Source organism: Loxodonta africana, chromosome 9 (genome assembly GCF_030014295.1).
Source record: "Loxodonta africana isolate mLoxAfr1 chromosome 9, mLoxAfr1.hap2, whole genome shotgun sequence".
NCBI classification, from domain to species: Eukaryota; Metazoa; Chordata; class Mammalia; order Proboscidea; family Elephantidae; genus Loxodonta; species Loxodonta africana.
The window spans coordinates 47,311,684-47,326,561 of NC_087350.1; the positions used below are offsets into that span (position 1 = coordinate 47,311,684).

General features: G+C 49.8%; 1 protein-coding gene across 10 annotated transcripts in view; it reads right to left on the bottom strand.

Annotated features, from left to right (window-relative positions):
* Nucleotides 1-256: 256 nt before the first annotated feature.
* The window catches only part of SLC25A25 (solute carrier family 25 member 25), a 31,472-nt gene continuing 16,850 nt past the window's right edge, over nucleotides 257-14,878 (bottom strand). For 5 of the 10 annotated variants that reach the window (XM_064291382.1, XM_010587602.3, XM_023544885.2 and 2 more), the window contains 9 exons: nucleotides 8,106-8,232; nucleotides 7,931-8,018; nucleotides 6,878-6,989; nucleotides 5,420-5,578; nucleotides 4,049-4,201; nucleotides 3,605-3,712; nucleotides 3,328-3,495; nucleotides 2,590-2,740; nucleotides 258-2,475 (listed from right to left, as the gene is read on the bottom strand). In XM_064291382.1, the coding sequence (XP_064147452.1) occupies nucleotides 2,291-2,475; nucleotides 2,590-2,740; nucleotides 3,328-3,495; nucleotides 3,605-3,712; nucleotides 4,049-4,201; nucleotides 5,420-5,578; nucleotides 6,878-6,989; nucleotides 7,931-8,018; nucleotides 8,106-8,232 (1,251 nt within the window). In that variant the 3' untranslated portion in view covers nucleotides 258-2,290. Of the gene's footprint in view, nucleotides 2,476-2,589; nucleotides 2,741-3,327; nucleotides 3,496-3,604; nucleotides 3,713-4,048; nucleotides 4,202-5,419; nucleotides 5,579-6,877; nucleotides 6,990-7,930; nucleotides 8,019-8,105; nucleotides 8,233-10,808; nucleotide 14,878 lie in introns of those variants that run through there. The other 5 variants (XM_003407703.4, XM_010587600.3, XM_010587601.3 and 2 more) reach the window with 2 other exon arrangements.

The window sequence follows — 14,878 nt, forward strand, 5'->3', positions numbered from 1 at the left end:
TGGTGTTTCAAGCAGGACTTGAGGGAGTGTTCGACTGTGCCCAAGAAGGGCTCAATCAGATGAAGGCTGAGGAGTGGCCACCAGGCTTGGCAGATTAGTGGGCACCGGTGAGCTTGTCAAGAGCACCCCAAACCTCACAGAGATCCATACCTTTAAAGAGGGAGCACCTCCAGGAAGCTGAGATGGGGTAGCTACTGAGGCTTCTGATGAGAAAAATAGATTCATCTTCTAACATGTAAATGCCCCCACACCACCCAAGCCCAAATCAGAAAAATCAGGGTTCCATCGTCAGCTTTGAAATGACTTTATTAGAAGGCTGTTTTAAATGACAACTTCCAATTCTTTCTTAATTTGCTCTTTGAGAAATTCCAGTTATAACTAATATATTTATATATAACAATAATTTTTGCATTGATCTTTGCATCCTATCTAAATTTTCCTCATTAGGCCATTCAGATGGAATGGAAGTGCAACTGTTCTGGTGGAAGGAAGTACAACTCTTCAGTTGCCAGTTGACCGGCATTATCAAGCGGGGCAGCAGAGGGCAGGGAGGGATGATGGTGGAGCCGGTCACCCTCCCTTCAAGCACCCACCCATTCACCACAAACCCACAGCGAAAGGCACCTCATTGCCTTTTGATTCAAAAAGGGTGAAATAATAAAATCCTTTCAGTCCAGGAAATAACTTGGACTTCCATTTTCTACATCCTTGGGACTTCTCTCCCAACCTTCCCAGCCCTAGTCAAATACGCCTTCAGGATCTCAGATCCTGAGGTTTCCTGTGCGCATTCCTTCCAGGACACACATAACAGGAAGCTCCCAAACAGCACAGACCCAGCTCTGCCTGCCAAAGGACAAGCCTCCCCACCCTTCTGTCCTTCCTTCTCCACCTCCAGTTCCAAGAGGAATTTCTTTGGACAGACATGACATAACCATGGGCAGCGGGCAGGGTGGCTCCCGTGGCCCCTCTGTCCTTTCCCTTCTCAAACCCCACCACATGGTGTTGAGAAGGTACAATCAACCATGAACATAAATATGAATACAAAAAGAACTTGAAAATGACAGGCTATTAATTAAACACATCTATAAAAATAGTTAGGACATAACTCTGTTCAAATAAATACAAAATAAATAGGCTCCGAGCAGTGTGACACGTTGCATCAGTGGAATGTGAGGCTGGTCCCACTTTGCCCAAGTTGGGATTGGACATAAATCCCCTGGGGCATCAGAAACAGACTTTAATGCATCAGCAGAACTCTGTCTACTCCCTTCGTCTTCTCTCTGGAAGCAAAAAACTTGCACATTTGTCCAGCTTATCTTGCTGAACAAAACCCTTTTCCCAACAATACATAATTAAGGCCTTTACCACCTTTTCCCTCTCACCAGGGGATGAAGACATGGGGCAGATATGCCTTCCCCCCGAAACACTGGCCCCCATTGCCCTCATGCCACAGAGCAGGGACAGTGAGCTTGGTTCTGAGCTGGTACCTGTCCTGGCAGAGGCTGGGGCCAGCTCAGGGCATCATGAGACCCCAAGCAGGGAGCAGAGCTTCTGGGTTCCAGGCCCTGGCACCAGCCTTCCAGGAAGCCATGCACCAAAACGGCAGGTAGCAAAGAGGTAGGACTTGGCCTGCCCACCTTTGCATGTACACGACACCTGGGGCCCATCTGCTATGAGCTCAGATGAGGGTGAGCACAAAAGCTAGACTCTTCCCCCTTCCCTGCACGACCATGTCAGCATCGACACAGAAGTTGGGGAAGTAAGGTTTGTGAAGTCAGGTGAAATCCCTTTCACCACAGGATTATGGGAGAGAAACAAGGAGAGGGCGGGGGTGGGCGGGTAGCCTTCCTCCTACTAAAACAGCCGAGAGGAAGGAAGCAAATGGGCATGGGGAATGCGCTCAGCAGGCCAGAGGGCAAAGGGCCTGCACTGATGGTCTGGATGCTAGGGCGACATGGAAGAACTAATCCGGTCTCCAAGCTCTGCTATTTGGCAGGCACTGAAGGAAACGTCCCTGTCTCTATGCGTAAGAGCCTGGATCCTGCTGACCCCTGGACCCTGAGGAATACCCAAGGGTCTCCCCTGGAATCAACATGAGGATCGGCTGGGGTCAGCAGGGCAAACCCAGCGGGCATGCCAGCTCCCCCTCCCCTGTGGGTACATCCCAGGGTTTCACAGCTTGGCTTCAGTCAGCTTAGTGTTGGCACATTCACAGAATGAGATGGCTACACATCCTGGGGCTGCAGGCCCAGGATCAGCGAGTCTGCGGGGAGGGCCGCCCTCCGTCCCGTCACCGTGACTGCACACCCAGGGTGATCTTCAGGTTCTCGTATACCACGTAGCTGATGCTCACGGCAGGGATCACCTTCATGAAGTTGGGGGCTAGCCCTCGGTACAGACCAAAGGCCCCTTCGGTCCGCAGGATCTGTTTGAAGAGGCTGCTCATGGTCACCTCCGGCGCACCCTCAATGGAAGCTGCAATGAGAGATGCCACCCACCCATCAGGTGCCTTTCCTCAGCACCTCCCTAGATCCCAGCCTGCTCCCTGGTGAGATGGGCCCCTGGGGACTGGCCCAGGACCAGCCTTACCTTGTGCCTGCATCCGGGTCCTGACCAGGGCCAGTGGGTAACTGGCCAGCTGTCCACAAGTGCTGGACATGGTACCGCAGGCTAGGAGCACAAACACGCCAGGGTCTGCACTGTTTACTGCGTAGCGCTGCAGCCAGGCATTCTTAAGTGTCTGGAAGAGGGAAGGAGGGGTAAGCTATGGCACTGGTGACCCCCAGGGAGTGTGTAAGGCAGTGGGTGGCTGCAGGGGAGTTACTGGGCCCGCACAGGAGGCCACTACGTGGGCCCATGGGATCCGGGGTCCCTGTCGCCTTACTCATTCGGCCTGCCTACCCTTTGCCTTTGCTGTCAGTGGGGAGTCTTGGACAGGCCAGGAAGTGGGCATGAGTTAGAGGGAGCACCTCCTTCCCCACTGACATAAAGCCTGACTTCTGTGGTCTAGAGTCTGCTCAGGGGCCCAGTGAGCCTTGAAGGCCATTGTGTTCTGGAGATCTGCTACTGGGTTGTGGGGGTCGGGGAGGCAGGGCTCAGGGAGCTAGGCTGGGGCTGCAGGGGGCAGGCAGTGTGACAAGCACCCTCCTGCCAGATCCTTGCAGTAAACAGACAAATCTATAAGGAGACCCAGTCTTTGGTGGTGTTACTTGTACTGTCCATCCCCAGTGCCTAAGCAGAGAGGAGACAGGACTATTTGGAGCTAATGGGTGGGGGCTTGGGTGGCAGTGGGCTCTGAAGGTCTTCAGCTTGTTCAAGGGGACTCACCTCATAGACAGCTAGGTCTATCCCGGCATAGGGGATGATCCCCAGCATGTTGGGGACGTAGCCTTTGTAGAAGGCAGCTATCCCCTCTTTGGCCAGGATCTTCCTTGCACAGTCCAGCATGCCCGAGTACTGGCCTGTCTTCCGCAGGGCCATCCGGGTCTTCAGAACCTGCAGAACCAGAGAGGAGGACGGGAAGCATGAGCACGGCCCACTCCTCACCCCCAGCCTCTGCTCCCACAGGCACTGTCCCAGGCCCAGGACCTCGGTGGCCCCTCACCTCCATGGGGTAGATGCTGCTCTGAGCAATGGCACCTGCCAAGGACCCTGCCACAAGCCTCTCATGAATCCTCAGAGTCTCCTGGTCACTACCGACAAGACGCTTGATCTAGAAGAGGTAACAAACCAACAAACTGATGCATCCAGGGACCACAGCCTCTGCTCCCACGCAGCCTTTTCGAGCCAGGCACGTGGAAAGCTGGGAAGGACCTTATCTGTGACCTGGCGTCTCTGGAACATTTTCTGCTACCCAGAAATGGAAAGAGTTGGCCCCAAGTGGAACTGGTGGCAGAGTGGAGTCAGAACCAGACTTCCCACCTCCCACATCCCCTGGGTACAGTGACTTGCTCCCAGCTTCTGGGAATCAGCAGAGTGGGGACTTTGTCCAGGGGACACTCAGTCCACAGCAGACAATGGGGATTCTTCTGGGGAGCCCGGTCCTCACCTGCTCATATGCCATGAATTTGATAGCCGACTCAGGGGCAATTTTGAGGACGTTGATGCCGTTGCCCCGCCAGAGCGACCTGACCCCTCCCTCTCGAATCATCTGGGTAAATCCTCCAATGATGCACATGTTGTTGGTGCGGGAGGCATGGACCTGAGGGGGAGGCAAGGCTCTCAGCATCCGGCATGGCAGCTCTTAACCCCCACCGATCACGGGCATCCAGAAGGCTCTGCCCTCTCGGCATTCTGAAGACCAACTCAGATTGTGAGACTCAAACAAGACTAACGTGGGTTCAACTAGTTTTTACCACACCTCACGGCGTGCCAGCATTGTGCCAAACACCTCAAGGACTGCTTTAAAAAAAAAAAAAAAAAAATCGAGCTTTCTATTATGGAAGAGTATATACAAAAGTAGAGAGAATTCTCTAAGGAGCCTGGAGAATTATCCAACCATGGCCACTCTAAATCCCCTGCTGCTGCACTCCTGCTCAATTACTTTAAAGCAAGTCCCAGGCATTGTAGCATCTTGCCCGAGGATTACTTTTAATCTCTACAACATTCCTGGGAATTCTGTTTAAAAAACAAAACTGATTAGGCAATGTTTTTAAGTCCCTTAATTCCAGAGAGGAATGGAAGTCTCAAAGGTGATGCGACTTGTCGAAAATTACACAGCTGGGAAGTCAGGGAGCTGGGATAGGAACACAGGTCTGCCTCCGTTGCTTTAATGCAATATGGGGAGTTCACATCCAGCCATCAACAGACTTCAGAGCAAGGGAGGCCCAGGAGGGTAAACGCGGAAGGGATAAAAATGACGCCTTGCCCAAGAAAGCTCCTGACACACAGAGCGCTAGAACAGAGGGGTGAGGGAGTGACTGGCCACTGCTCAGAGAGACATCAAAGTCCAACAGACCGTCCTCAGGAAGGTCTATTTCACAATTCTGCCTCTGACATCAGCCTGGCTTACCTCTGCCCTGTGGACATGGAATTGAGTACCCAGCCAAGGTAACGGGGCTGTTCCAACTGGAATCTGGGTCAGGTGAGGACCTATGCACACCTGACCCACCATGTAGAGCCCTATGAGATGTGCTTAAGGAAAGAGGTTCCTGCCCTATCCCAGTTCTCATTGGATTCATCTGTCCTAAGGTTCCGTAACCTGATGCCTGGCTTAAGTGCCTCAGATAAAATTAGATCAGCATATGCAAAAGGTCACCTGAGTCTGGATCTAATGTTACCCTTTTCCAAGCAATAATTCCAGTCTAATTTATTAGGTGAGAAAAGTAGGGGCCCAAAGCAGGGCAGCAACCAAGGGAGGGGGAAATCAACCAACCAACCAAGCCCAAGGATATGGTCTGGGGCCCATCTCCCTGCTTACCTGCATGAGCACCTTGAGTCTGTCCAGGGGAGCAGTGCAGGTTCTGGATACAGCCCCCGCCCCACCTCCTGCCACAAGGTGTCTCCACCACATGCCCGTCTGCCTTTCCTCCACTGTGAACTCATCGGGGACCGTCAGGTTCTCACCCACATCAAAGATCTGTGACAAAGACCAACAAAGGTAAAACCATCTGACTTGGGAGCAGACCCCTGATACTTTCAGGAAAGCTCTGGCAGGCTGACTGGATCCATATCCTTCTACCCTGTGTCTCAGGGACCAATCAGATGGTGAGAATGCCAAGCTTCTGGGTAGGAGCTGACTGAGGCCCCTCCCCTTCACTGTGTAAAGATGGGCCAAGCTCTTTTCTATCTGTGGCCTTCAAGAGGCCCAGGTACAGAATCTGAGAGCAGGGTGATATTACCTATAGTTACAAAACCACCTGACAGCCTTTCAAATCGCACCAGGGAGTCCCTGCAGGAACAGCTTAGAGAGGTATTTCGGCTGAGGATCGGTGGCTGTGCTGAAGGGATCAAGTCGGGGGGAAAAGTCCTCTGAAACCTGATGTGTAACCGGATCATACTGGCAGAATGTTATGCAAGTCCTAAGCAAACGGGTCAGGGCTGCGGTGCCTGTGTAACACTCTCCCTTCTGGGCGGCCTCCTGACTAGTCCACTGCCTCCTCTGGCCCCAGGGCTGCCATCCAGAGCCAAGGGCCAGCTCCTACCCCTGGAAAAGGCCACTGAATTTCACCCAACAAAGATGCCAGGTGTCCCGAGGATGAGGTCTTGGCCCAAGCACTGCAGAGACAGATGAGGACGAGCCCTCTGGCCTTGCCTCCCAGAACTGGTAGCCCAGGGTGGATGAGACAGACACACAGCTGACTGTAAATCGAGGAGGGATCAAGGACCAGCAGAGAGGGACGGGCCAGGACAATGGAAGAGGTTCCTAGGCACGGAGGTCAATGTGGCCATAGGTCTGTATTCTGAACATGGAATGACAGCTCTGACATGGGGTGAAAGTGCAGTATGGGTGTCACTGCGAGGATGTATTCTTTTGCCAGATAAATGACAACAAAAAATGGGTTAGTGGGGGGAGAAACCTAATGCTCTACGTATCTGTCACTGCAGAGTGTCTGTTCCTGTTCCAAGTCCTGGTCCCCAGGAGGAAGGCTCACACTGGCTTGGGGAGGGACAAGAAGTGTCACTGGGGAGGGGTATTTGAAATGGACCTGGGAAAACAGGTAGCACGTGGGGACGAGAGGGCATTCTTGGCAAAGGGAACCTTGGGGGTGGGGAATGCTCTGGCAGTTCAAGTTGGCCAGCGTGTGGGAAACAGAGGGTGTGGCGGGAGCAATGGATGGCTCTACAGGGCTGGCAGAGGGGACTGCTGCTGGCTGAAGGGACCCTGCGAACAGATGATGGGGAAACTGCAATTAGGCACTACGAGTAGGGGCCTCACCGTGGAATGTTTCCAGTACAGGATGATCTCGGGGATGTTTTCAACAGGGTGCAGAAGGTGGTAGTCTCTCCACTCGTTCCAGTCAATGGTCATCGTGCCATTTTTATCCATGCTGCAAGACAAATGCACAGCCACCCATGTCAACATGCCAGGGTGCCCTTGGCCAACACCCCCATTTGTCAGCTACATTTCCCATCTCCAGGCAAGCCAAGGAGGCAGTGCCCCTCCTGCCCCGATGAGAGAAGGCCAGGTGGCTCCACTCCCCACTTTGCACAAAAATGGTAAGATGATGGCCCACAGGAACCCCATTTTGGTCAGGAGGGAGGCAGTTGCCAGGGTGACACGAATACTTACTAGGTGACAGGGCCCCAGAAATGGCCCGTTCGTATTCTGACAGACAGACAAAGAAGGATGCAGAGGAGAGAGGAAAAACAACACAAATAAGTGCTTGGAGCAGATGTTAGTGAGGCAAGCACACACCCAAAGACACCAGGTACAGCACAGCATGGGGACACACTCCCTCCACAGTGACCTGACCCCGGGGAGCCGAACAAGGGGCACTAGGGCCTCAGGATGTGGGAAAGGCTTAGTTGGGAGAGAAACTACCTCTTAGGGCTATTCCATATGATTCCCAGGCACAATAGCTCTACAACCCCAAAGGGCCCAGCTCACCTGGGGCACTTAAGCCAGGCATCAGGGCAACACACTGGATTACGGCGTTAAAACAAAGTTACCAGCTTTATGGAAGAAATTCACTTTAAATCGAGTGCCATAAGGTGAGCCCCCTTGGTCTCCTTTCACCTACTTGAAATCCCCCCAACTAGTTTCTTCTCTTCATGGGTCACTGGAGAATGGGCACAATGCCAGGTGAGTTGTGAGTCTTCAAATGAGAGCTGAGCTACAGGTCTGGGGAGGGGTTACTTATTCATCCTTGCAATGAGAAGGCAAAGTTCAGAGAAACAAGGTTGACACAATGAATGGCACCAAGAGTTAGTCCAGGAATCTTTTCATCACACTTTTGTTAAACCAAATAGGGGCTGGCTAAACACTCACCTCTTGAGAATTTTTTCTGCCTGCTGCTCAGATATCTTGACGCCCAGGTCCCGCAGAGACTGCATGATTTCCTGAGCGTCGATGCGTCCTGCAACAACAAAGGCAGGGAGTGAGAAGCAGGTCACACCAAGTCCCAAGACCGAGTTAGCTGGTGGCTCTGGAAGGCAATGCTTACCATCATTCTTTTTGTCCAAACTCTTAAACACCAGCCTCAGTTTCTTCTCATGATCTTGGAGATAATGGACAAACTCTTCAAAGTCTAGCTGCCCATCAAGGTCCTTATCTCCAGCTTGTACAATTTTCTATAAAACAAAAGTAAGGTTCTGTCCTTTAGCTCACGCACCAGCCTTTCCTTGTCCCTCGTACGTCCCTGTCCCAAGGAAACAACAGTGCCAAGCCATGAACAGAGGTGGCCTCGATAACACAAGATGCTTCTTCTGCTCTGATCCCGAAGCTACCAGGGCATCTACCCACATCCCAGAGCCACCACTTACATCTTTAAGTGCTGGCCAGAATGCAAAGCAAGAGCCTACCTGGCTTCCCTCACAAGCATAGAGAAAGAGGAAGACCCTGGGAGGAGCCCTCAGACAAAAGCCAACACTGGAGGACTTGGCGCCTTCTCAGGACAAGTGTCCTGAAGACCAGCTTGGTGCTCAGCCAGGGTCAGCTGCCTGGCCCCTCCACAGAGCTGTCCCTGGCAACAGGCCTCAACCTTACATGTTCCTGCTCAAATGTGGGAGGACAGCAGAACTCCAGATTCTATCAGGAACTCTGCAGCTTACTCTTTTTATCCTTAAAAGTGGCATTCGCCCACAGGAAATCTAGTGGCCAGAGTGAAGGTATAGGGCAGAGCTGACCCCTGCCAACGCCTGCTTGGCAGAAACTCTCCCAGGGAGAAGGTATGTGAGCCAGGGAAACTATCCCTGGGCATGTGCTTGATGGCACTGCCAGTCCTGAATCTTAGGGATGTGGGTGATATAACCAACATCAGCTCTCTCAACCCAGCTCTTAAAAGCAGGGTACCTCTCTTTAGTAATAGCTCAGTGACCTTTAAGAGGCCCTGTTCTTTGGTCTCCTGGGAGGTGAGCTTTGCTCAGCAGCTGCAACCCGTTTTGGATGCTCAGCAACTGGAATTTCTCTACAAAAGAGTGAACATCTACTGAGCACTTACCATGGGCCACAGGCCATGCTAAATGCTTTCCCTTTAAGAAAGCAGTGAACCCTCTCAAACAGCTCTGGGAGGTACTATCACTCCCCTCCCTTTATGCAGAACAGAAGCCCAGAGAGGTTAAGTAATTTATCCAAGGTCACACAGCTAATGAAGTGGTGGGTGGAATTTGAGGTGGGCCTGTCAAAACCCAAAGCTGCCTCTCTAGCCATCCTGCTACCATCCTAAAAGGTCAGTTACAAGAACATGGGGGTCATAAGCAAATTAATTCAACCCAGCAACAACCTGAATCATGCCAAAACTAGAACTGAGAATCACCTAAGGAAAATGGGTATAGTCTTCTTTTGTCCCTGATACTCTCAGAGAGAAACACATTCATTATCCACAAACCAATATGGGTTTCAAAGTCTTTCCAGCCAGTTGAGGCCTGGAAATTGATGGACCATTGGCTAGCTCACACTCTCAAATGATTACAATCATGGTTTCTCTCAGGCCACGTGCTCTTTGTGACTGCTCAGCTACTAGATATGCTGAGAAGAGGGAGGCCTGGACAGATACCTTGTGACTGCCCATGACCAAAAAAAAAAAGCACACTGCACGGGGTATGGCTGGATAGCTGGGCAGACGCCGGTACATATTTTACCTGCTATCTGGAGTTATATTAACTTCCTGAAGACACTTGTGCTCTCAGCGAAGAGTGATATAAACTGTCACTCCAGATTTATGGCAGGAGCAGAAATAGAACCTACATTCCATTTGGGGAGGAGACGAGGTTATACATGAAGCTCTTTGGTCTCTGGGCTGCTCTGCCACCGAGACAAACCGTGGACTTTATTGTGGGTGGGTGCTCTGAGGTAACAACCCAACAAGGTGCTCAGTGAAGCTCATTTCAGAATATTCTCCAAGTCCTTGCTTCTACCTCGAAATCACTGGGCCTACTTTCTGTCTCCTCCTGGGAAGTGCAGGTCACTATTCCCTGCCGTGTCTGACCCCCACTGCCATCATGAGCATGGGGGAAAGCACGGGACTGATTAACAAAGCAGCAGCAGGTGATCTCCATAGAGTCTATGTGGGTCAGTTTCCCCATCTTTAAAATGATAAGGATCCCTCCTGCCTCCCTGCTCTAAACAGATGTCCAAGAGATGTGTTTAGAATGTGGGAAGGCTCCCCTCACCTCTGCGTGTCATTTCGTTTCACCCTGGGTACAGCATTGTCAGTTCCAGCCCTCACAGGGGCACCATCATCTCTACTCTACAGTCCCAGCTCCTGGGCCTCCAAACAGGAGCCTGTCTGCTCTTCCCTTCACATGCTCTCCTGTCTCCTGCCCCACCAAGCTCAGAACCTGGCAGCAGCTGGAATGCCCCCACCCCGAGGTCCCTTCCCAGCCTGTGTGCTTCTCAGCAAACTCCCCCAGCAAGGGAATTCCTTTGGGAGATTCTTCTATCTCCCACAAGTGCCTCCTCCCCTATAATGCCAGCCTTCCGTGCAGTCACATGAAAGCCAGTCATTCCCGTGACACAGAGCTTCCTCTGGCAGTAGCCACTGGATAGCCGCAGGGAAAATACTCCCACATTTCAGACATTCTTTCCTCTGGGGGGGACTATTTCATGCATGCATTCATTTCCTCTAATACCATTCATGCATTCACTCAATAAACATCGATTTGGTACCAGGTGGTCTTCACTTCGTGACACAGTCACCAGTACAGACCTGTTTCCACTGGCGATAGGTGGAAAACTCCTGGGAGGGGATAAAGGCACTGAGTTTGAAGATGGACTTCAGCTCGGCAGGAAGTCCCTTGGATTCGAAGTACTGGAACTCGGTCTGGGCCTCCCCAGTGAGTGGCACATACAGGCACAGGCAGAGCATGTTGGTGGGGAAGCGAGGTGCTCGGCCGCCACCAGGGAGCAAGTTCTGCCAGCGTGAAGAACAAGAAATGCCGCCTGTGCCGGGGAAACTTGCACGAGATATGCTGGGGCTCAGCTATCATTGGGTGCCTAAGCCCTGCCCTTTTATTTGATTGAAAAAAAAAAAAAAATCCACCCACTGTAGGTCCTTGCCTACCGCCAATGAGAACAGACCCGACTAGAAGGGCAGCAGCATATTGCTCAAGTGGTGTGTAAAGACCAGGACTGACGTCACCCGCTCCTGCAGTTAACTCTTCAGAGACACTCTGCCCTGCCTAGATATCATGTCCAAACAAACCTTTCCCCTCCTACTGCCAACCAATCCCTCCAAATTAACAAATAGCTGGCTGCTTATTTTCTGCACAAGGTCCCCAAACGCGTCACACAACACAATGGTTTTCTTCCCTAGTAAATCATTCTCAACAGAGAAAATACGCAGCTACAGACAGAATCATTGCCTGCTGAAGACATACCAGTTTGGCTGTGAGGGCAGGAGTCTGAGGGGGTGCCAGAGTGCCGAGTGCCTAGCCTCCTGGAGAGTGGACCCCTCCGTGGGCTCTTTCATCCTGCAGGGAGCACTGTCCCTGAGCTGGCTGAGCCTAGGACTACCTTGGCCACACAGTCTTCCAGGCACAGTTCCAGAGATGCCTCCAGCCCCACACAGCTCACACATTTCCAGTCCCTGAAAATCTTTCCTGGCTTCTCTGCAATCTGAGTACCTCACAACCAACCTATTCTACTGAAGGACTCACCGAGAGATTGCAGGGCCTGATGTGACGAGGGTAGGAAGAGGACATCGTAGAGTCTAAAGGTCTTTGTGCTGAGAAACTCCTCAGAAACACCAATCTGGGGTCAGCCAGGGCTTCACACAATAAACCCAAACCAAACAAGTTGATTCCAACTCATGGTGACCCCATGTGAACCTCACACAAGACCCTCAGATTTAGTCTTCAAGGCCCATTTTCACTCAGAACACTTGAACATGCAGTGTTCTTGAAGCTTTTTGATCTAGAGCTATGCTGTTCAATATTAAATGAAATTAAAATTCAGATCCTTAGTCACACTGGTCACATTTCAAGTGCTCAATGGCCACATGCAGTCACTGAACATTCGATCACTACAGAAGGTTCTATTGGACACTGCTCTAAAACATCCCTTTAGGTGAGGATGAGAGAAAATCTCAGGTCCTCTATGCTCAAATGAATGAAAATTCAAGATTTTGTCATGATTTGAGGATGACGCTCTCCAGCCCAGCCTGCATTCTCCACCTCGTTCCTTCCCCACAGAAAGCGTCGCAGAACCTAGGTTGCGGAAGAAGAGGCCACGTCACCAAGATGAGAAAGGAATCAGCCTCACTCTTGCTTTTGTACAGCGTTCTCACTTCCTAATATAGCCTAAATTTTCTCAATACCAGGATGGAAAAAAATGGATGGGTATAATTTTGGGATCAACAAATTTAAAAGTATTTTCTTAATTTACTAAAAGGCTTTTCGTTAGGAACACAAAGAGGATTTTAAAATAAAATGTTGATATTTATGTACATTAGGAAACAGATTATAACAAATTATACGGTATTTGGGTCTTCTAAAAGAGATGTGATGAGTTAGTAAGAACAGGCCTGGGACTACAGTAGGGGCTACAGTCCTGTGAAGTGTCCAGTGGTCAGCTCTGGATATTCTAGGCCGATTCCTGTCCAGCCTGGACTTAAGTCCATGGCACTCAGCTGTCTCTTAAGCTGCCCAATCCAGAATGTTCTGCCTTTGAGCTATTTCTATACACATCTTATCTCTACTATTAAAGTCCCTGAAGGCGGAGGGCTATGGTCTCAAACCTTGTCTATAATAGCCCCTTGCCTTAATCATGGAAGGTACTGAATAAGCAGCTTTTGAATAAGTAAACAGAGCTCAGTTGGTCTTTAAGAGCCCAAGGAAGAAACATGTGGCCACTCTTCACGAAGACCTCAGACTTGTCACAAGTCATCAGATACTCTATTCAACTCAGCAAGATATTTTATTATTTTAAAAGTTCACATTTATAAATAAAATAACTGAATTTTAGATTCTAAAACATTGGTCTTCCTTTGCTAAATTACTCATGTTTGTTTCCAAAGCTAAAATGTTACACTGATCTGTTGAAGTATCTAGTTTTAGTGATGGCTGCAGCCATTCCAATATAAATGGCAAAAACTTTGAATGAATAAATAACTTATTTAACTAAAACCAAAAAACCAAACCCAGTGCCATTGAGTTGATTCCGACTCATAGTGACCCTACAGACAGAGTAGAACTGCCCCATAGAGTTTCCAAGGAGTGCCTGGCAGATTCGAACTGCTGACCCTTTGGTTAGCAGCCATAGCACTCAACCAGAGTTTCCCTTATTCAACTAAAGATGTTTATTTTCCAGTAAAGTATATTTTCAAATAATTTTGGTAAATATAATTGTACCATTCAGTTTTAATTATGTATTTACAAAACATATCTGATATTTGAAAATGATACCAAGTAAAAAGGAAACCTATATTCTGTACTGTAAGGAAAAGTTATTTAAGCATTATCAAAAGATAGTAGTTTGTTTTTTAGAAAAGTAGACCGAAATCTCCCAGATTAGAACAAAGCTCACTACTCCACACAGACCAATGGAGTCATAAGCCAAAAGCCAAACCTGTTGCTGTCGAGTAGATTCCAACTCATAGTGACCCCACAGGACAGAGAAGAACTGCCCCATAGGATTTCCAAGGAGTGCCTGGTGGATTCAAACTGCCAACGTTTTGGTTAGCAGCCGAGCTCTTAAACACTTTTTCACCAAGGATCCAATGGTATTACAGGGTCAGGAAATGCTCTCTGAAACGTTCGGTGTGTACCTGCCAAGACGTTACTTTACAATAACATTAACTGAATCCCAACACTAGTTTTAAAAAAGGATTCTAACTTGCACCCTGTATCCAAGGCAAATGCTCTGTACCTGTGGAACTGCACACTTGGGGTCTACAGGGGCTTTCACCATCATGCCCTTAATCTCTGAGATGAGCAAACAGGCCTGGAGAGATGACCTTGATTTACCCAAAGCCTGTCAGCACAGGGCTGAGCCGCGGGCCCAGGGCAAGGCTCTTGTTACAACATCCACTTGCATCAGCACCAAGGACCTACACTCCCCCAAAGAGATTTTAGAATTCAGTTCCCAAAGAATGGCTAGATACCTGATACTGAGAATTACACCAAGCAATCAATACTTCATACCGGAAGGGAGCACGTATGTGTGTGTGGGAAAGGTGCAACCTGAGCTAGTTTAGCCTTAGCTAAAAAACAAACACCCGTATTCATGTTACAGCTTCTGAACCTGTATAAGAGAAATACAATAAGACGACAAAAGCAGAGCTCATGTTCCACGCCTGACGTTTCACACCAGCTTGCGCCTCTCCAAATCCTGGCGTAATGTACCGAATCTCTCCCCCTCTTTTTCCTTATTCCAGTTTTATGACCCAGATCTACTTCTGTGTCCTCTCCTCTGATGTCTATACCTATTTGGAAAGGACAACTCCAGATCCCTTAGAACATAGTGGTTTCGGGGTTTCATTTAATCTCTAAGGCACCAGTTCCTCTCATGGGCATCTTCTCAGCCTCGAATCTGCTAAAGCCACCACATAAGCTCTCCTTGTTCTACCACTGTTACATGCCAAAAAACAGGTGTTTCCTGTAAATGCCAGAACAGCATGAGTAAGAAGCGAGCAGGTATAGTGCCTTTGGGAGTGTAGCATTACGTCATAAAGCATTTCCCCCCTCCTCTGCAATGACTCAGACCCAGCCAGAAATGTTAATAAGTGTAGGAGCCTCGCCAGCATTCGGCTGCTCAAGCCCCACCCACTCATCAGGCTTG